This window comes from Scleropages formosus, chromosome 10, assembly GCF_900964775.1.
Source record: "Scleropages formosus chromosome 10, fSclFor1.1, whole genome shotgun sequence".
NCBI classification, from domain to species: Eukaryota; Metazoa; Chordata; class Actinopteri; order Osteoglossiformes; family Osteoglossidae; genus Scleropages; species Scleropages formosus.
In genome coordinates, this window is record NC_041815.1 from 18,822,682 (window position 1) to 18,844,873 (window position 22,192).

The 22,192-nt window shown below is 40.4% G+C and overlaps 1 protein-coding gene across 4 annotated transcripts in view; it reads left to right on the plus strand.

Annotated features, from left to right (window-relative positions):
- The window catches only part of exoc3l2b (exocyst complex component 3-like 2b), a 30,707-nt gene that overhangs the window by 702 nt on the left and 7,813 nt on the right, over positions 1 to 22,192 (plus strand). For 2 of the 4 annotated variants that reach the window (XM_018742661.2, XM_018742664.2), the window contains exons 1-3: positions 7,474 to 7,640; positions 14,678 to 15,160; positions 15,744 to 15,961. In XM_018742661.2, the coding sequence (XP_018598177.1) occupies positions 14,700 to 15,160; positions 15,744 to 15,961 (679 nt within the window). In that variant the 5' untranslated portion in view covers positions 7,474 to 7,640; positions 14,678 to 14,699. Of the gene's footprint in view, positions 1 to 7,473; positions 7,645 to 14,677; positions 15,161 to 15,743; positions 15,962 to 22,192 lie in introns of those variants that run through there. The other 2 variants (XM_018742663.2, XM_018742662.2) reach the window with 2 other exon arrangements.

Sequence of the window (22,192 nt, forward strand, 5' to 3'; positions counted from 1 at the left end):
TTTAAATTATGTACCGTGTCATTCTATGGAAATTTTGAAAAATATTGAAACCACAGATTTTAATTAAATTTCTTAAAATTTAAACTCCGTAAAAATAATTTTGTTGTATTTATGCGAGTTTCAAACATTATGCACCTCAGTATTAACATAAGACAGTGACAGTGGAAGAGGAAGAAGTGTGAGGGGGTCAGATTATCAGGGTTTGCTGATCATAGCATGTTTTTTTATACACTGCTGAGTTAACTGCTTTGGTTAGTGTTAGCCCGTTACAAGAAGAACTGAAATTTATTACCACATGCATAAGAGTTTTTTCTGGGGGGACATACATTAAATAGCATAGATCTTTTCCAATACTTTATGCAATTAGTCCAGTCATTGATTTGGTGCATGAGCAGTTTTGTTCTCTACATTTCTTCTTTTACTTAAATAGCTGCACTAAAAGTCACTGAATGAAAAATACTTCACAAGAGGACTTTGTAAGAATCCCAGAAGTATTGGGTGCAAGGCTGGGGGGAAGGGGGTACACCCTGGATGGGATGCCAGTCCATTGCAGAGTAGCCATACACACAGTCACTCACCCATCCACACAATGAGTGCACATAAATAAGCTATTTCTTGTGAAATTATACTGCTTCATAGGTTATTACATGTTGTGGATTCACAGCACTGAAGAAAGAACAACAGTGACCAATGATTCAGCTCAATTTGTTTTTACAGCTCACTCTGACAGAGTGCTGAATAAAAGATCAGGAGACATAATACAAATAAAAGGCTGTCTATACATTAAATTACTAAAAGAAATATATTAGTTATTAAAGCTATAAGTAAGCCAACTGGCCATGGAGGAATGAAAATGAGAAAAAAAATCTCAACCTAATGGCAAGAGAATAAAAAACCAATGGTAGTCTAAGTCCCAGTGGATGTCCACCCCTCCTGGGCATTCTAGATAGAAAAAGGCTTTTAAGCCAACTTGATCAGCTATTTATAGAATTAATACGCTCATTAGGCACTAATATGCACTGATGTCCATGTTCTTATATGCCAGTGTCATCCACCAAGCCACGCAATCATTAGTTCCCGTCAACATGGAGTGATGGTATCATGGCCGGTTTCCTCAGGTCTCACCATTGGGAAACAATGCTCAACAAAAAAGTGGAATGCATGTGGGTGATATAAATAAACTAAGAAAACTGGTTAGGCCGTGAAATGGTATTATTCTCACCAAACACAGATTTGACTGTGTTTTCACATGATGCCACCCAACAAAATGTATGTATGAATTGAGGGCATTTCATATTCTGCTTGGGAAGTCCATAGTTGGGCAGAGGGTGGTTTTTTTTACCCAGACAAAGTTCACATGCTAAAATAAAACGTGAGCAGGATGCCACTGTGGCCCGTGTGAACCGAACACAGCCGAACAGCCGCTTCTGCTCTGAGCGTTCGCTTGCCAAAATCCTCAGTTATGGCAGCAGGTGAGTTGAATGGATACTGCGCAATACACCCTGGCGGAAGAGCACGGGGCATTTAATAGGGGCATTTCATGACATGATGGTCCTGGGGACTGGGGGGGGCTCTTCCTGTGGCACCGGGTGACAGAAAATCCAGGATGCAGGCAAGTCTGTGCTGACAGCAACCCCTGGTCACCCCTTACACATCTGCAACACTTGCCTCTGGAGAGACATTTGTATCTATGGTAACTGACAAGGACGCAGATTTAATTTCATATGAGAAGCAAATGTGCTTCATTGATGACAACACTGAGCTGCAATATCTTAACAGAACTAGTGAAAAACGTGTTTTTGCTGCTGTGGTCCCTGCACGGCAGTAATTCACCAAGAATCCTTCATGAAGAAAACAGTGACAGTTTACGCGTGAAGCAGGAAGAATCTGCACAAAAATTAGGTCTACTAAATTATCGTGGGCAATTACTCATTTCTTGGTTTTTGTACAGTAGTATATTGTTCATTGCATAGAGAGGTGAAACTTGCTCTAACCATATGAGGTTTAGGCACTCAACTCCTGGGCAGGCCAGCTCTCGCCATCATTGCTTGGGGTTTCTGGAGTTGACTTTCTGCAGTCTTAAGTGAAGAAGCGCATCAACGAACATTGTGCAGAATCATTGCCCTTGGCAAAAGAGCCCAACTGCTCATCCTGGAACGAACAACTGCAAGTTTAAATGAATATTTGTACTTGTTTAAAATCATGTTTGAGGCAAAAAAGCACTCCCTTGGTGTCCCAGAGGCTCCTTGTAAGCTGGCAGCAGCATAACAGTGGGTCACTTCAAAACAAGGATATTATCCAGTAATCAGTATTGACAATGTTGTTTAAAAAGTATGTTCCCTTCCTTGTTCCCATGCTGCTTCCTTATTAGTGTTTATGCCGGAGTTAACAATTTCTGCAGCTTTTAGCTAAACATTATTTCCTATTGATTTAGAATTGAATAGAAGCTGGTTGACTGACTGCTGGCATAACACACACACACGGTTTTATATACCGCTGAGACTTTGCTGTACAAAGGGTGCATTCTCTTTGCTTCTTCTGAGAAAAGTGACTGAGAAAATGCTGTCACAATTACAAAAAGATATACATTTATTATTTATTATATGGTCCAAACATTTAAACTTGTCTACACGATGCTTGCAAAACTCCAAAAATTTGCTAGGGTTGACAAGATACCAAAAAGAGATCCAATAACACCAAAGATTTCAAGTACACATTCACAAAATTTACTTTCTTTTATAAAAGCCAAGCCAAATGGTGTGAAAGTGTCTTTGTAACATGTACTGATGGATGTGAATTTAGTCGGGATGTTTCCTGCTCTCTCTTCCCATGACAGTACACAGGAACTGAACAGTGGAGCTGTCGCAATGTTTCCAAAAAGATATGCAAAGTTGTATATTTGCAAGTTTCTTATCTCTGGCTGCAAAACAGTTTAGCTGAGCATTTATGTAGACATACTTTAGTTGTGTTGCCACAAGACCAACAATAACAAACCCAAACATTTTTTTTTTCCAGATATCGTATTTAATATTTTTGTCTTTATTATTTGTAAATATTTAAATGTTTTGCTTACTTTATCCAATGCATAAATGTACGTGACAAATGATAATTTTGCAATGCATTTACAGCATAAGCATAAAATGAATGAACTGAGTTTTCAATTAAATGGTTCGTTGCTGTAACCAACTACAAGGAGACCTGTTACAGTTCATGGTCAGTGTGGATATAAAGTACACATAGATTGCAAGCTAGTAATTAAAATTTCACAACCAGAATAGTTCAATATTGTTTAGGAGTGATTGCAATTTGTGAAAATGTATGTTAAAAATGTTATTTATGGCTGCGATTTCAATTAGTGCCAACTTTTTGTTTCACCATTGCAGAAAACTTCCTTACTAGATACTGTATGTGTAAGTGAAAAATGGGACTATGTGAGTATATTTGCGACTGTTTCCAAACCCAGCCACCACAAACATGGTAGCTTACTCGTTGCATTTTTAAACCAGATTAAAGGCCACTGTTGGCATATACAAACAGGTCACATTGCATGTAAAAATTTAACTATATATACATTTACATGTATTCATCTAGCAGATGCTTTTCAGTGTCATGCAGCTCAGAACACACAAAAGTGTATTACACAACAGAGAGATGGAGAGATGTGGATGCAGACACGTGATTGTTGAGTACACGCGATTTGTGTCATACCACCGCATAAACCAGCATACATTATAAGCAGCTACATAGATATTTCTATACACATTACCAGTGACTACTTTTTATTTTTGAAATAACTCATCTGTTTCCTGTAAGTTCTTACACTTTTTTAACAATACAAAGAATTATCAGTAGATGAAGTATCATATTGCTTTAAATATCATAAGAACCAAACTTCTTGTCAGAACCATCCTCACAAATCATTTGGTATAATAATATTCTCCATTTCATACATTTATATACATTTTGACAAAACACTTAGGATTAAAGTTTGCAGAGATTGATATTACTAGGTATAAAGACCAACCATTGACCAGTCATTTAACAGTTGTACTAAAAAGTTCACAGCATTCTCGAATCTCCGCCTTCAACTGCATGTAGAACATCACACTAAACAAATGTAAAAATGGCGTAGAATGTGGAGAGAAGAAACATCAACACAATTCTTTCACTGCAAGAAGGTCTTAGAATTTTACAGAATGTGGAATGACAAAACTATTCGTTCACCACTCACTCACTCACTCACTCACTCACTCACTCACTCACTCACTCACCATCTTTAACCGCTTGTCCAATTCAGGGTCGCAGTAGTCCAGAGCCTATCACGGAAGCAGAGGGTGCTAGGCTATGCGGGGTACACCCTGGGCTGGACGCCAGCCTGCTGCAACTTCAATATTGTATTACTCCAATCAAAATATGCTTCTGTTTTCCGATCTCTGGAGAGTTACATTCCCCATCTCCCAGGCGTTTGCGTTTAGGCCTATGTTGACCTCTAAGAGTCCTCTACTGCTGAGTGGAATATTCTGTGGCAGTGTTCCAGGTCAGTTATGCCAAAAGGGCAGACACCGGCGACTGCTCAGTGTTTATACATCAGTGGCTAAGCTTGTTTTCACTCAACTGTTTACCAAAGCACTGACTAAAGGGCAGATCTGGGTTTGTTATGATTTTTAACTGGGTGCCAGAATCTTTATAGTTATACTCCCTTTTAACCGTTTCAGCAAGTTCGGTGTATGCTTCATTAAAAGGGTGACAATATTCAAATAAAGCCAAAGCCGACATACTTGGGAGGAGTCTCCATTGTGTTAGCGAAGGAACTGATACGCAGTTAACTGACTTCCTTTTAGCACGTGTCAGGGGCTTTGTGCTGTAAAAGGAAATGGGACGAGGAATGGAGAGGTGAGAGGAGCCGTTTGAACCCTGAACTTCAGCTCTGATGAGTGTTGCACAAGTTGGTTGAAAGTAAACAGGAACTCTGTTAATTTATGAGCAAGGGGTTTGGGCACGTAAAGGCGGAGAGGTGGTTGAGAACATTCAGGTGACAGAGAGGAAGGAAATGTGAAGCAAATGCGGACGTCGTACACAAAGAAGGTCAATACATTGCAAAGGTGAATCAAAAACATGAACTCTAGTAATATCCAACCGCAAAGGGCATTAGCGCAAGTTCTCAGAGTAAATGTCTTTTGAAATATACAGTTCATGACCATCATGTGTTTAGAATATAGTTTCTCCCCGGGTGTCTACTTTATTTCTGATGCACAGGTATACAAAAACAATGTAAACATTGTACACAGCCCAACCTGGGATGGAAATATCTATCAACAGAAATAGATGACATTGGGTTGGATATCTTGAAAACATCATTGTGTGCAGATAGGTTGTGTCATTTTTCCCTGACAATTAATATGGCACAGTACTGTCTATTGTTGTTATCATGAGAAATTTCTCATAACACAAGTCTGAAAGCTTTTTCTCAAGATGACAATGCTTTAGTGTTGACACATGATGTCAATGGGTGTTACGTCTCAATTTCATATCACTCTTTGTAAAATACTTCAAAATAAAAAGGATTTTGTAAGTTGTTTTATGACTTTTCAACAAGTTGAAAGATATTAAGATGAGTGAGACTTGTTGAAATGCTAAGAAATTTGTTAAAAGCCAGAGTCTGACCATTCTGAATATTAGCCACTGCTGTAAAACTGTATAAATCAAAGTATGACAAATGGTATACAGCTATACTTGCATTTTTTAAGGATTCCCAATGAATGTGCCTTCATTAATGCATTATTCACTGCACTGTAACAATATTTACCCCACTTCATAATAAATGTTGCAATCATTTATTTCAGAAGTTTTACTGGATTTTAATTAAAATGCAGGCAAGACAGTAAGACCTTTGCAAAAGTTGGGAGCTTAAAAACAATTCCAGCACTTCTGGTGTTCGGTCCACTGTCGTTTGTTGTTGTAATAACATTCATGCTTACAGTGCAGCTTGATGCAGAGAGAAGGCATCAGCAATACACCAGCCAACATGTCCATATGGGCCCCACATGGGCCCCACATGGGTTATAAAGGAAAAAGCCAGCTGGAGCTCACTATCCCTTTTTCCCCAGTTTCAGTGTGAGGCCCACGCATGTGTGCCAGCACACAGGGTAATAACGGGATCAAGACAGGTTGTGTCACACAGACCAGAAATTAACCCGCTGGAGGTATTAGTGTTTGCCCATGCAAAAAACTTTTGATTAAAAATTAACAGTAAAGCACATTTTCAGTATGAACAGCACTGATTGCAATAGTACTACAGTATTCTGTGAATCCCGACCACATAGTTCTTTTAACCCCATGTCATGGGCAGTATTTCAAACCTCACAACTCTTTTACAGTACATTGTCCTAGAGCAAATAAACCAAACAATAACCAAGAAAGATGCATATTAGTAGCAGATGGCTAGGGCTTGAAACATTATATATGGAGTAAAATGGTGAGAAAACACACACAGTTTATGTAAAATACTAAAAAGACCCTCTCTCTATTTTTGAATCTTAGAAATCTGCCAATCATTCAGAGAATAGACACTGAAACTTGCTGATAGTTTAATTCGTAAGGTTTAAATGTATAGACAAGCTGGCCATTTCAGCCCATGCTGAGAAAAGTAGCAAACATAGTGTCTATATAATATATTATTGTGTGCAAAATAAGGATTCTGGACATGATGCAGTGCTGCGAACCCCCCTCCTCCTGCGGTGGTCCCCTTAAAATAAGGTATTCTGGAGGAATTATTATTATTCGAGTAAAATGTTGCAGCTTGTTTCATTACACTGACTTTCATGAAGCAGTATATATTAATGTCAATAATAATATTATTAATCTATGAATACTAGTATGTACTCATACCCTAACATTAAGAATACAGATTAATATCACATATTAATGAGGCACAGAAGAGAGCTGGGTGAGGTGACCTCAGTGACCCCGGAGAAGCGCAAAGGGGCTTCGCCGAATTTCGTGCTCGAACTTCTCAGTTCCAAGTACAACAGCAACAGGCAGGAAACCGAGAGCGTCCCTTCAGTGGGCAGCCTGCGCTCTGTTCCCCATCAAATACTCAATGAAACTGTCAGCTGAAGGTGAATTTAAAAGTGTAAAAGGAGTATGGCGACTCACATCATGAGAGAGTTTAAAAAAGAAGGTATTTAATTGGCAACTGACTGTAGTAGACGACGCGTGTGCAGCATGATTGATAAATAAATTACTAGTCCACAGCCAGTCTTGTAATTTAACGTTTGAAACAGTCAAATGGCCCGTATCCGCCTATAACAGAACCAGGATTTTTTTTTTTCTCAAAGACGAGATAACATAAGTCTTTCAGCGTAAACAGAGAATAGATTTTAAATAGATCAGCCCTAAACTGCGCTCAGTTCGGAGCGGTGTGAGAAAGTGCCGACGTTGCTGCGCATGCGCAGGGGAGTGCCGAAAGCTTGCAGAAGCCGGTGACTGCTGTTCCGCCACAGCGCGAGGGCTCCGGTTCTTCCAGCGCCCAGCGCTCCGAGCACGAGACCACAGCTCCGCGGCGGGCCTCAGAGTCCCGGCGTTGATACAAAGTGCCGTCTCCTCTTCACGTGTTCTTGAGAAGCAGCGGCATGGAGCCCGTAAGTAGGAGCCTCTTCTGTTTTGCCTCTTAAAAAATGACCAGAAACCCAGTTCTAGTATAATAATTCCTAGTAGATGACAGATGCGGCATGACTTGTCAAACAGTTTACCTGTAATTTATGACGTGTTTGTGGTTAAGCTGCAGACATTTATAAACATGTTATCAGAAAAGTTAATTAATGACAGTTACTGAGTTAGGGGATGAAGATGTTAGACAGCGGTAACAGAGTAAAAAATAATACATTGTTCACATGTTGTATTTCTAATATTTCAATAAAGAAGGCAAAGACAACGACTAGTACTAGTATTTAAGCGAAGACAACTACTTAAGTCTTCATTTCGTAATAATGTTTTTTTAGGGGACTGAGGTTTGATAAAAGCAAAAAACATATCTTAAATTTCATTTTTTTTTCTTTCTGTATTGAGCAGAGAGGTACTTGACCTTGTCCAGTACCAGTACCAGTATCCAACTTTTTGGACCCAAACTGCATTTCCTCTTTTCCTGGGAAATAAGGGAAATGTGTGTCCGAGATCTCTGTGTTTGTTTTTTAGAACTTGTTTGTCTGAGATGAAGTTGAACTGATGCTGAGATCCAGACCCCTTGCAGAATACACCAAAAAATTAGACCACAATACAGTTCAAAGGTTATTGATAAGAGTCCTTTGTCTGCCACAAGTATCTGCCCTTCTTCTCAGTCTGCATTTGTCAAACCAGAACATGTCCTATTCCTTCATAGTCACACAGGAATTTAGCAATGAATGTGCTGACTGAGAAATTTTATTTTCTGAACAAAGTAACATTATGGAACACTTCTCTTTTTCATAAATCTGCTAGTGAAAAGCTTTGGGTCTTTATTCATAACATGCCAGGGGAGTAGTTAAAGATTTACAGCTGTAATAATTAAAGAAAAAAAAAATACCGTGTCATGGAAAAAACTAATTGTTGCGAACTTTATGGCAGGGCAAACTCCAGTGTCGCAGGGTGGGTGGCTGGGTATATCCTTGTCTGCCTGTTGCAGTTCTCACTTTTCCAGTTGTAGGCTTGTAAAACAGACACAAAGGTGATCTGAGCCCTTGATAATCTGGTCTCTGTTCATTTCAGGTACATGGAGAGTATAGATATACAGATAGCTAAGATACATTTGGAGACACGGGCAGAAGACTTAAGAATAAATGTCATAAAACGTGTAGCTTTGAGTGGGATTCCGTTAACATATTTAAGTGCAGAGTCAGGTTGAAGTCTACAAAGCTGTCGATGATGGACAAAAAAAGATGTTCCAATGTGGATATTGCAGAATGCCAAAAGTTCCAATCTTGGTCTCCTGACCTGACCTTACCTTGACCTGATCTTGTGGGACTTGGTTGGCAATAGCTTCAGGATCAGATTCATACATTGTTCATCTTTGTCTTTGTCATAATCAAAGATATAACTTGAGACAGGACACTGAAAACAACTGAACTCTTAACTTTACACTACCTGGATATGTTGTAACATGAGAGAATTTAAAGATCCTTGCCAACCTGTCTTCTTACAGTTTGTTTTGTTATTTTGGTCTGCAGATTACATTGAGGTCTTACCAACAAAACATTTTTATTCATTAAGCATTGGGAGTCTGACCACATAGGTGCTTCCAAAGAAATATACTGAAATCCATGTTAGGAACACAGCACTGTGTGCCAGCGCTTTAACTCATAATCATGTACTCTGAGTGCTGTCTGGGCTGGTACTGTAAAATTGAGGACATACATATGACATAATGCATCCATGCACTGTCATCAGTGAACCTAGTTAATTCTGTTTTTATTTTTATTATTTAGTTTGCATCTCGAGCTCTCTGCATGGGAAAGTCAAGGTATAAATTGGCAAGCTCTGCATCTTGAACCGTTCACAAAGATCCAGCACATAAACTATTCAGATTTGTGCTTTCTGTATAAATGACTTAAGTTGAACCATTATTCCTGAATACGTATGCTGTTTTTATCCATGTCCATCAATGTGACCTAGGGTGTGTGAGGGCTAAATCTCCCCTGAAGGAAAGTCACACAGGGTTCTCTGGGCCCCTTCCAACATTCCTGGGCTTTATTCAAACCACTGGCTCTTAATGGTCCAATACGTGGCCTTGAGCCAAGCTGCAGGCTAGAGCAGATCTCATGTCTTGTGCATCTTGAAAATAAGCCCTTCCAATGCCCATGCTTCTCTATATCCCTTCTCACAGAAAATGAGAGAGTTTATATCCTTAGGGAAGTAATTCAATACGGTGGTTTCTTTTATCTTTAGTAGTTGATTGCTTTAATTAGTCAGTTGCCATATTTGGACAGCATTTCATTAAGCTGTTAAAAAAAGTAAAACACATTATCCATAATATGGCATAACCACTACGCCATCTACTGCTGCCACCTTTGGACTTGAGGGAGCCAGGATTGAATCTTACTTCCTGCTGTAGTACCCTTGAGCGAGGCACAGCCTTAAATTGCTCCAGTTTAAATTTCCCATCAGTATGAATACGCAAGTCATTGTAAGTAGCTTAGTGCTGTCAGTCACTCAGTAGAAAAGTGTCAGCAAAATTAAAAAAATCTAATTTGCCATTTTTAAACATTATGCAAATAAAGCCTGTTCATCCACTAAAGGAGGTAGTCAAATCTATATTTTGTTCTTCTTATAAGATATATACGAGCCCAGAAGAGTCTAAAACCATGCCTGTCACCACAGAGCACTGTAAATTTCATAGTAATCAAATAAAACATTTAAATTTCTAAATTAAATTATCAAAATGAGTATATTATAGTGGCAAGACCATTTTTCCCAGGTGTCCGACTCGTATAGTATGTGGCAATACGGGAAATGGCATTCTTCGCCAGGAAACTTGAGTCAAATGTCGTTTAGCACTGTCATTATGTAGTTTGTATTTTGCATTGCAGTACCTTCAAAACCAAGACATTTCCATATATGTTCTGCCTTTGAAAAAAAAAAAAGAAATTAGAATAATTTGTAGCTTTCACTAAAAAAGTTAAAAAATCGAAAGGTGTGTAAAACACATTACTCTTGCAAAAAACTGCTGATTTAAGAACAATACAAAACAGTAGTAATAATGGACATGAAAAAAGGTTGCTTTTTCAGAGTTACGGAATCTCTAAACTGTTTTTCAGTTCTATGGCACAAGGGACACAAGGACATTCTTTAACAGAAGAAGTGCAATGACATGGGGCCAAGAGCTGATATGTTCTTTGTTTGGGCTGTTTTTAACTGCTCTTGGTATACTTGGGAATGATTTAAATACTGACCATACCGTATACCATGTGGTTTTTTTGGCAGAGCTCCTTCTAGCTTCAGTATGACCTTTCCTTTTAAAAAAAAAGGATTACAGTGATTCTCAAATAAACCTGAATTTAAGTTCTGGAAACACAAGTTACCCTTGACAGTACACTCATGTACCATTGCGGTCATCACCATTCCCACTCATTTGTGGTTAGAAAACAAGACAGCTTCCTCCAGGTCTGCTGTCCCTCAGTTTAATTTTTTTTCCACTTGGTATTATTGTGTTTTCAGTTTAACTTATTTTTTCTCTTGTCAAAGAAAATGTGTTCTTGATACAGTATGTTGGATGTTGGAAATGTGTTTAATACCACTACAGTGTACTCAGTGTAAACATAAAGTGTCTTGGTTTATTTGATAACAGTTCCAAGCATCTTGTGCTTAAAACAATAACAGTATGCATGAGCCTTAAGCCCAAATAATCTGGAGCAGGAGGCTGGGCAGACTCTGGGTTGAGTAGGCAGACAAGATGCAGGAAGTCAACTCAGTTCAGTTCAGGAAAATTACTGTCCAGTTTCACTGAACTAGTGTATATATATCTATGTGTATTTTTAAGAGTATATACATATTTTATGGATATATATAAAAGCATATGCATGAAAAATGGGTATACTTTTTTCCCGGTTTAAAATACTGGGAGTACAGGGGAAGCAGAAGAGAGAGAAGAAGGACAACAAAGGCTACAGTAAAAGTGTGCCTGGAGGAAGAGGTTGTTGACCATTATATCAAGATATAAATTGATTTAAAATTGAGCTCTTGTTCAGTTGTTGTTAAGGTATTCTTATATTTTGAATGAAGACAGCTGTATCATGACAAATGTGGTCTTGAATAATGTACAAAATGTAGAAATGCAACATTTTGTACATTCCAAAAAAAAAACACTCACACAGCAGTATACCAAGGGAGGACATTACCACATTTTGCATCATTTATTATTATATTTTAATGGTAGGTCTCATGTACCAGACTAGTTAGATAAATGACTATATCACTGCTCCCAGCATATATCCGTTCTAACATTGTGGTCCTGCAGTTTTCAGTCTGTGAACATCAATGGAAATCCTGAATGTTCTGTAAAATCATATGGAAAAACCATCTACTCCCAGTCATTTAAAATGTTTTAGGAAGCTGAAAAACAATGGGGGCTCTTTTAAAGAATGCATTCGATCACAGCATGTCAGGCTTAATTTTACTGTACTTCCATTTGGTTTATCATAACAGAAGCAGTTAAGTTTATCTGACAGATTATATTAAAATAGTCCCCAAACCTAAAGTAATACAAATCATGGAAAAGTTTATTTACTAATAAAATTTCATATATCCTCTAAACTTTGATGTACATCACTTATGTACATTTAATAATAATATTATCGTTATCTTTTCTAAATTTTGTACTGTGGCTTTCCTTCTTACATTTTCCCAGATGTCTTTAATGCGTTTGCCAGGAGAAACACTGTTTACCTTGTTATTTAGAATAGTCTTTAATCTTTATGCCCAGATACTAGAGAATGTGTCCCTTTTTACAGAACTTTATTGGGACAGCATATATCAAGTATCCACATTAAGAAGGGACACCTACAGAAAAGGTTGTTGAAATTTCTGGATTACACATCCCAAAAACTTTCACTAATAAAGACATCTGCGTGTAAATTGTTACTGAAATTTCACAAGGCACATGTATGGGTCTTTATTTTATGTTTCTGTTACTTTTGCTACTTGATTCTGTTCATCAGAAACCACATTATTTAGATTAGTTAAAACATTTTTATTGACAAGGCCTTTATTTTTCCAATGGTGTGATGGAGAAATTCTGCTTGATTTCTTCTATCCATAAGAGGATGGTTTTCTGGGAACCTACAGTTTCCTGTTGTATGAGGTTCCAATGTGCAGTAGTTAAAGCAGGAACCTCTATTTCCTGCAATGGTCTGAATTGGTATCTTTGAGTCCTGGCTCTCCCCGTTATAGCCATAAAACTTTCAGTGAATCTAAAGTAAGGATGTTCAAGCGGACACGAAAGGGACACATGCATCCATATACTCACGGAGGAAGTGATTCAGTGCCGGTTCTGTTGCCCTGTCACCAGCTCGAAATATGTGAGTGTGCTCAGTGGGGACAGGAAGTCCATGGAAAAGGACAAACATGTTTTCTTAAAGAGGGTCAAAGAGCACAAAATGCCACACTCATAAACAAACCTAGGGAGCCCCTTAAACAAAGGAGATGGGGGCCTAAATGCCTACTTCGTACAGAAAAGGCATCTGGTCTGATGTTTGTGTCATTGGCACGAAGGCCCAAAGCACAAAACTATATGTTATGCAAAGATTATGTGACGCAGTTGACAGAAAATGTACAGCACACAGGCCTATAATCCTTATTTTTGAGAACAACCTCCATCTGAAAAAGTTTGCAACACCACTAAGACATCCAAGGCACCTGGTCTTGTTTTCTGGAACAATATGCATGTGACAGACGCACTGAGTATTTACGGACTTGACTGAAAACATCTAATGTCTAACCAGATGGTCCAGTTCAGGTATTATCCTTTCAAAGAGCATCTCAGAGACATTTCCATGCCATTGTAAGTCCTACAAAAATCCAATATCCAGTATTATGCTTCACAGGCTACCATATACACTACTACAATGGCAAATAGAATGATTAAAACAAATCATAGTCTTTAACAATAGTATTTGTTTTGATGTAATTGCTAAGAGTGGGGGTGCGGTGGCGCAGTGGGTTGGGCCACAGTCCTGCTGTCCGGTGGGTCTGGGGTTCAAGTCCCGCTTGGGGTGCCTTGCGACGGACTGGCGTCCCGTCCTGGGTGTGTCCCCTCCCCCTCCGGCCTTACGCCCCTGTGTTCCCGGGTAGGCTCCGGTTCCCCGTGACCCCGTATGGGACAAGCGGTTCTGAAAATGTGTGTGTGTGTAATTGCTAAGATGTGAATTGTAATTCTTTTTCCATCCAGTTTAGTTATATCCAACTAATAATTTCCCACTTTTGACTGCGCAGGCCTTCCCTATGTCAACCAAGAGGAGTAACTGGGGGAGCAGTGAGTGGAGGAATAATGTGTCCCTCAATGCTGCCAATTAGTGACTTGTACCTTATCTAATGACTAGAGCTAAGTGCATTTGGGGGTGAATCTGTGCCAACGATCCCATTCTCCATTCCAGTGTCTGAATCTCAAAAGTTAAAACTTACGGTCTTCTGATTTCTAGTTTTACTGCAAATAAATTTGCATGGCCAACAGCACAAAAAATAAACAATGCATTTTTCCCACAGCCTGCAAAGCATCCAGTTGTCATCTTGCGCAAATATGTCCATGAGTTCAATGGTCCCTTTCATTGTGACTGCATATGCCAAGGATGTTCAACCTTCTGCTAGTCTGACTGTGTAATTTGCATGGAAATAGAATTACCAGAACTCTTCCCTTCACTGAACACAATGGCATTAACCCAGGCAACCATTATCATATTGCTGTTGTAATTCCAAGACACCAGTCTGAGCTCTAATTATTAACATGCAGCATAGATTAAACTTGTGTTGAAAGAGACCAGTATTTCTACTGAACAAATGCACATTCCTCAAGTACTATAACAGGAGAGGAGCTTGAGCCTGCAGCTTTCAAGTGAAAAAGTCCATGTTATTTACCTGTTTGTTACATAAGTCAAATAATATTCTCAAACAATCTAACTACTATATACTGTATTTACAATTTTGTGTCCTACAGAATTCCTTAATTGGGAAGCAAAATGCCTGTTCTTAAAAATCTACCCGGGAAGCTGAAAGGGGGCAAAGTGAACAGAGAACTGGAAAACTCCCACGGAGAACTGATCTTGCATAAAATGAGCCTGAGCCTGAATCCGTTCGACGAGTCCGGTGGGGAAGAGGCTTGGGGTGAGAGGAATGAGCACTCTCTTTTGGATGGAGGTGCCCCCCGGGACCGCAACCCCTTTGGAGACGAGGAAGACGAAAATGAGGCGAATGAGGGGCGGCGGAGTGGGACGCCAAAGAGCGGCTCGCTGAAGGGCACGTTGGACCGCATCCGTGGCTCATCCCCACTCAAGACCCTGGGCAAGCTGGGCAAAGGGCTGCGGATGTCAGGCCGCAGCAAAGGAGGGGGGACCTCTTCCCCAGAGGGCTCCCTAGGCACACCCTCTCCTCTAGAGAAGAAGAAGAAAAGCAGACGCAGCTCCGAGGGAAGTTTACTCAGGTACATGATAATGAGAAGGAAGGGCTGACTCCTTCTTCGGTGGGCTTCCTTTACTTGTGGGAAAGGAATTTTGTCAATGAGCAATTTAATGGAAATGGAAATTATATCTGTACCTCTGTTAACTCTTTTAATTCTTAAAATGTGGAAATCGGAAAATGCACATTCCAGCCTAAAGGGATTGTGTATTATGTAATTCAAAAACAAAGTGCCATTTTTTTTTTTAGTTGCTGGCTTTTGTTTGTCGCTGTGACTCTGGGCTCTCTGCTCTCCTCATGGTTAATGAATCTATTTAAAGCCGGTACATTGTTCAAGCCGGGCCTGTAAAGCTGTGGCGCCACAAAAATACCTGGAATCATCATCAGTGCTGATTGGTTTGTTTACATAGTTTGCGGAAAATCCTTTGCGGCGTCTCGTCCTTAAGGCAAGTTGTACCCGTGAGTCTTGTTCAGGATCACATTTTCCAAGAATTACCCTGTGGCAGGCCATCTAGTGTAAAATGAAATGGATTTAGGGTCAGTGATATGTATTGGTGCTTAATGGAATACATAATCTGCATGCACCTGACGATGGTCTCTTTCTACAGAATGGCTGGCAGGTGCAGAGAGAGCCTGCGCAAGGAGAGCCTCCCCAACGGTGACCTGAGTGTTGACAGTGACGCGGACTCCAGCCGTCGTCTCTCCTTCTTGAAGATGGTGAGCCGAGGCAAGAAGAAGGAGTCACTGGGGGACTCTGTGTCCAGGGGACCAGAGGAGGAGGTGGTGGAGGAGGTGCCAGAGGTCAAACCCAGGGAGCCGCTTTCAGGTGAGGATGCCTAGCAACAGCCGACCACAGCATTTCCTATTTCAGGCTTGATTTAGTACCTAGTTCAAGGACCTTTTTGGGATAATCATTACAAGTTAAAAAGTTACTCACTTATCTCCTTACCTGCTACACTACCTGCTAGCAGACTGATGTAAATTTCTAGGTTACATGTTTCTCCAATGGCTACATGAAGCCACATCAATGACTTGTTTCTTTCAAAAGTGACTTATAATTTCCAGTCCTGACAGAAGGTTGTACTCACTGGCACGTACAGTTCATTAGTTACTAAAGTTAATTACTAAAGCGTACTACCTTAGGAATTCTTGAACCACTGACCTGCCTAAGAAGCATAATCTGTTTTGGGCAGCTGCAGAATGTTATTGTATGGAAATGCTGTTACTGATGTTTGAGATCTGAAAAGGACATTGTCCAACACACACTGAGGCAGGGACACACTGGGGTACCTTACCCCCTATGAGTTGGGGTAGCTGAAAAGAATTCTGTGCTTAGGATTTGACACATCACATTAGAACTTGACACAAATTTTTCACCTGCAGAAAGTGTGACTGTTCTTGAAATTTAGTTTTTAATTATGAGCCAGATAATAACCAGATTCGTTATTAATTAATTAGTGGGGCGATAACAAGAACTAAAAAAATTAATTCGATGTGACTTGAAGCATACAGAATTGTGTAACATAAATCTGGTTTTTGTTGTTTTATATTTACCTGCTGAGTTGTTGCTGTGGTAATTTGTGATAACTTTTACTCAGTACTATGGTGTGTCCTATTAACACACTTTTCTTTTAGGAATGTTTGGGTGAAAAGCCTTTCTCTTACAAGATGAAAAGAGTAACAAAGACTTTGCTATTCTGTGCTCTCAATGAGGATGTTATTAATGGGTCATGTGTCCAGTCTATTTCTGGACATTCCGAAAACAATGGTGGATATTTCCAAGTAGGCTACACAGAGATTCCGCTACCCCGTCAAAGCCAGGGTTCCCCCAAGAAATGTTTCTCACAATACAAAGATTCTGTTTGCTGAAATGAGAGGACCAAAGGCTGGAGAGGGGTGGGTGACTGGCAGATGTACCAGTCAGGGGAATCGGAGTTGATATATAACCAAAACAGACACCTAATAGGGGTCTGAAGTTGCATTAAATGTTATCTAGTTCTGCCTCTGTGAAAGTGGGTGCTACGGCTTCAGTCACAGTCCAAATGTGAGTGATATTTACTGGTATTCCAGTGGTCCTCCAGATACTTGCTAGTTGCTTGTGATCCTCCTCCAACTGGCACTGAACTCTCCTGCACAGTGCTGTCTGAATAATATGAAAAATGTTCAAATGGAAGAAGATGAGGATTGGCAGAGAATGAGAGATGCACCAATCACATGCTTTTAATTTTCTGGCAGTCGGGAAGGTGTTACAAACGGCTGACTGTCAAAATTGGAGGGAAAATAAGGTGGAAATCAGTTATGAAATAATTATGAAAGTAAAGTGAATCACAAGCCTCTTAATTGTGGTTGTTAAACTCCTAACAAATTCAAATATATCGATGTACTGCCTGCAACAATAGGAGGCGGCATGTTAATCCTTTCCGGCGTCTTTGGACATATATCAGTTTGCATTTTGTTCTGAGGGAATTGCTGCTGAACCTCATGCCATAACATGAAATCTGCGTGATGCTGCACTTAGACTAGTGGTTAAAGCCATTGCTGTGCAAATGAAAGACTTGGCTTTAAATACCACTTCCTGTTGTAGGACCCTTAAGGAAGGTACTTATCCACAATTGTACTGAATTATTTTTAAAAAAGTATACCCTGCTGTATAAATGGGTGAATCATTGGTATTACTACACAAATCTCACATTCTGTAATGTTTTGGAAAAAGCATTTGCTAAATATGCTAGAATAATAATAATGCATTATAATAATAATGCATGATGCCGTACATTCCACTGAATCCGATTCATCATGAATTTCCTTGAAAGGGAAAGAAATTCAAATTCAGCCACTCATATTTTTCTTTTTTAAGACTATGTACAATACTCAGTTAATAAATATTTTTGAAAATCCAACAAAATTAATTTAATCCACCAGAATTAAACCAACTTGCATGCGTAAATCCACTACCTTAATTGCTATATAATTATATATCCTGTTATATTACTTTGCTTTGTTGTACTCAGCATGTGAGAAGTAGGATTTTTAGACTGTGTGACGGTAATGATATTTTTTAAAATATCTGTTTCACAAAAAAAATCCCAAGAAAAAAGCATTAACATCTTCTTACAGGGAACTAGACACCGGACACCTTGAGTGTTGTGCCTTCTCCGAAGTGAACTGATGCCTCATATTTAAAAGATTTGGGTGAGATGCCATCAAGGACTCAATGTCTTCCACTGGCATACTTGGACATGTTCTCACATGTAAATCAGGACACTGCCCGTGTCACATGTGGCAATAAGGGTTGCGATGGAGTCAACAATCATGCAGAGAAATCCCCTCTGCTTAAAAAGTATTGTAAAAGAGCACACATTTAAAAAACATAAAGAGTTTGAAGTGTCAAACATCTTTCTTTGTGTGTATTTTGCATGTCTGACTTTATCCCAACCTGAACAAGTAGTAAAGCAGTTGCAAGCATGAAATGTCGGCACCCTCATTGCACCACAACTTTCTCGATTCTCTGAGGGCCCAACCTTCAGTGCCAGAACAAACGATCTGCAAAACAAGGGTAGGAGATCTTATCTCCATCTAAAATCTCAATGGTCATAGTCCGTCATAAAATCCCATTTCTTTCCCCCAGGATATTACATGGCAGATGGCCTGCAGACTAGAATATGGACTATGGTGGCAAAGTGGAAAGCAATGAAAAAGTCAGCTAGTGAAGAATTCATTTGTGTTAGTATTATTTCCGTCTTATAGTCTTCTGCTGACACAGCACTGCTACCATATGATTTTAGGACTCAGAGCACAACTCACCATTCTCTGTGCCTCAGTGTCACTCAGATTTCAGCACTTGCTCCCGTTGTTAAACGGATGTCGCAGCTTCAGTGTTTTTTGACTGCTTCGGTGACTGGTGCAGCTGCTAATGTAGTGATTAGCGCTGCTGATTTTGGACCTGAAGGTTGCAGATGGAAATCCCACCTCCAGTTGTAGTACCCCTAAGCAAGGAACTTTCCTTAAAGTTACCAACTATATACATGGGTAAATTGGGTTAACACTGGAAGTTGCTTTGAAAGTATATATTATTTAATAAATATTTATATATAAATATTTCTTAAATATATATTTCAGTAGGGGGATGCGGTGGCGCAGTGGGTTGGACCAGGTCCTGCTCTCCAGTGGGTCTGGGGTTCGAGTCCCGCTTCGGGTGCCTTGCGACGGACTGGCGTCCCGTTCTGGGTGTGTCCCCTCCTCCTCTAGCCTTACGCCCTGTGTTGCCGGGTAGGTTCCGGTTCCCCGCAAGGGACAAGCGGCTCAGAAAATGTGTGTGTGTGTGTGTGTGTGTATATTTCAGTTTGGAGATAGTAGTGTAATTTGTGATTAAATCTGAAATATTTTTACCCCTTCATACATTTGTCTTGTACTGGCATGTATAAAGGAATCGTTGAAAAAGCTTCATAGGACAGACATTATATTACCTGACTTAGGAGAGAGAGATTTTTCAAATAAGTGTGCCTACCATTGATGAACCTGCCATTAGTAAACCTTACAATGGAATCAAGTTTCAATGGGGATGGCTGCTGTGACAGCAAAGAGTCCTTTTTTGCGATGAGCACAGATGATCAATGGGTGCCTGATGCCAAAAAGGCTGCGGAAAAGTCACACACGGGACCGCTTGTCATTTCTCACTGGAGCCCGAGTGAGACCTCTGCAGACCTCCTCATAAGGTGAAGCTGTGCAGTGTCTGCCATACGGGACGGGGGGTTTTTTCGGAGCGTACTTAGCTGCTTTGTTGTAAGTCCAGTGGCTGAAGCACAGCTTGAGAAGGAGGTAATCTTCACAAACAGATTCGGCCCAGCTGTGCCCACAGGGGGGAACTGGATCCTCCGCTGCTTATTTGATACTTTGCATTTTCAGAAAAATATTTATCTGCCCTGAACATGCTGAGACATGGGAGATGGGGGTCAGGCTGCATCCCCTTTGCAGATGAGCATGAACATAGTAGCAGGAAGGGGGTCCAGAGATTCCAGCACACAGACTTAGAGACCATACGTAATGGTGAAAGGGCTTCAAAAGAATGGGGGGCCACAGGCTTTAAAGGATACCATTTAGCATGACACTTCTGGCCGCAGGGGATGTGTTAGGTAAGGAAATTGGTCAGCTGCCCGAATTCCAGGCAACAAATTGGCCCGTATTGAAAGACGGGGCCTTCATGCAGCGGTCTGAACAGCATGGAAATGGCTGAGGGATGGTTCAGGGCATGCTTCTGCAGGTGCGCCAAGGCCCATTCCCACACAGTGCTTTGTGCAGAGTTTTAATGATTTATATTTCAGCATCAAGTTACCGTTCGCCTTTATTGCCAAGAAAATCTTTTTTCTTTAGGTCCAAGTACCACATGTGTGCATCACTTTTATTTCCGTGGTCTGCATTTCAAAAGGGCCACTATAATTTCTATATGTTTTGAAGGTGTGCTGCGTCTAGCCAGTTCAGCAATGAACAAAGACCTTCTGTGCTTTAGAGCCAAGCTAGATGCCTGGACGGCTTCCCATTCAAGGTCAGATATGTGTGTTTTAACATATCCGTGAAAAGCTCTCAGTGAGGCACAGCTCTTGACATCCCGTGCATGATTCTGTGTTATTTTGTCAGTTCTATTAGATTTCTTTTTATTTCTAGCTTTTACCATTGTCCAGGAATGTTAATAGGAGTAAGCTGAGCGGCAACAGCCCCAGCAGAAGTGACTCTGGTGGGCTGTGTAGCCTCGCCCTCCAGAAGACTACATCGGAGGCTTGGTAGCTTTCCACTCCGTTACTGGGAAGACAGTCATTTTTCCACCTCCTGCTCATAAAGACGATGCAGTGGGTGGCATTGTGTTTTATATTTAGATGTCCTTCCGCCGGGGTGGCATGCCAGGCATGGGTGAGGTGACACGGGCAGGTTGGGGCGCCATGCCGTCACTGGGCACTTCCTCCTCAAGCAGCAACAGAGGCAGACAAGCAGAGCGCAGCTGCGCCCCGCGTCCTTTTTCTGTAAATAGAATCCCTTTACGGAACTAATTTGCGACTCAGCATAAAGCAGTGACTGCATTTACAGACGGTGGCAGAACTCTCATGGGCTGCTTTCATTTAAGGGAAAATAAAACCTTGGACTCAAACCAGACGTCCATGGTGTAACATTCAGCCTAATGGCAATGTCCTCAGTGCAACCAAAGTCCCAGTCCAGTGCTTGTGACCATTTCTATCTACAGCCTTGCAAAGTACCTTAATTTACGACATTAACTGTGAAAGAAATTCGCTGGACATGGATATTATCATGTGAGGCAGATGAAACAATAGTGGAGTAGAACTGAGAGCAAAGGTCAAACCTACATTGTATAGCAGCTGTCTAGTTTACCTGAAATGGCTGTGTTCCCTGAGTTATAAAAGCTCAGAGAGAAACGCCCTAGATACATCTTGTTGTAAACGTGCCATTTGCTCATGTCGGTAGAATGATAGACAGAAGTCAGTTAACCACACATCTACACAGCCTTTATGCTTTCCTCGTTGACTTGTACAGATCCATTTCCAAAAGCAAATGGTGGAGACGTGTTAATGGGTGATTAAGATTAGGTCACTGACCAGTGAATCTGCCAGCTGTCGTTCTGGAAACATCCTGCATGACAGAAAGTGTTTGACAGTGACAGTGGTTCGAGGCAGGTGGTGTCTCGCACGTTGAACTGCTCCACACCCACAGCGCATCTTACATTAGGAAGTAGGCCGCCCTGTGGACCTGCCCCTGGATTTTACATTGTGTTTTTTAGTTTTAATTTTTTTTTGCACAAAAAAGCAGTTTAAAACCAAAGAGTCAAACATGAACAAGAATTGTGGCACAGTTTGCGCTCTGAATATTCTGAGGAGTAATCATACAGCTGTCACAACACAATGATAAATCCATGTACTCTACGGGTCTCTTTGAGTGTGTTGACTAGAGTCTAAATAGCGTCACGTAATAAAAAGTAATAATCCAGTGTTACATGGACAATACAGTGTGTGCACATTCTGTTGTGCCAATCACTGTGTTGCACTTAAAGCTA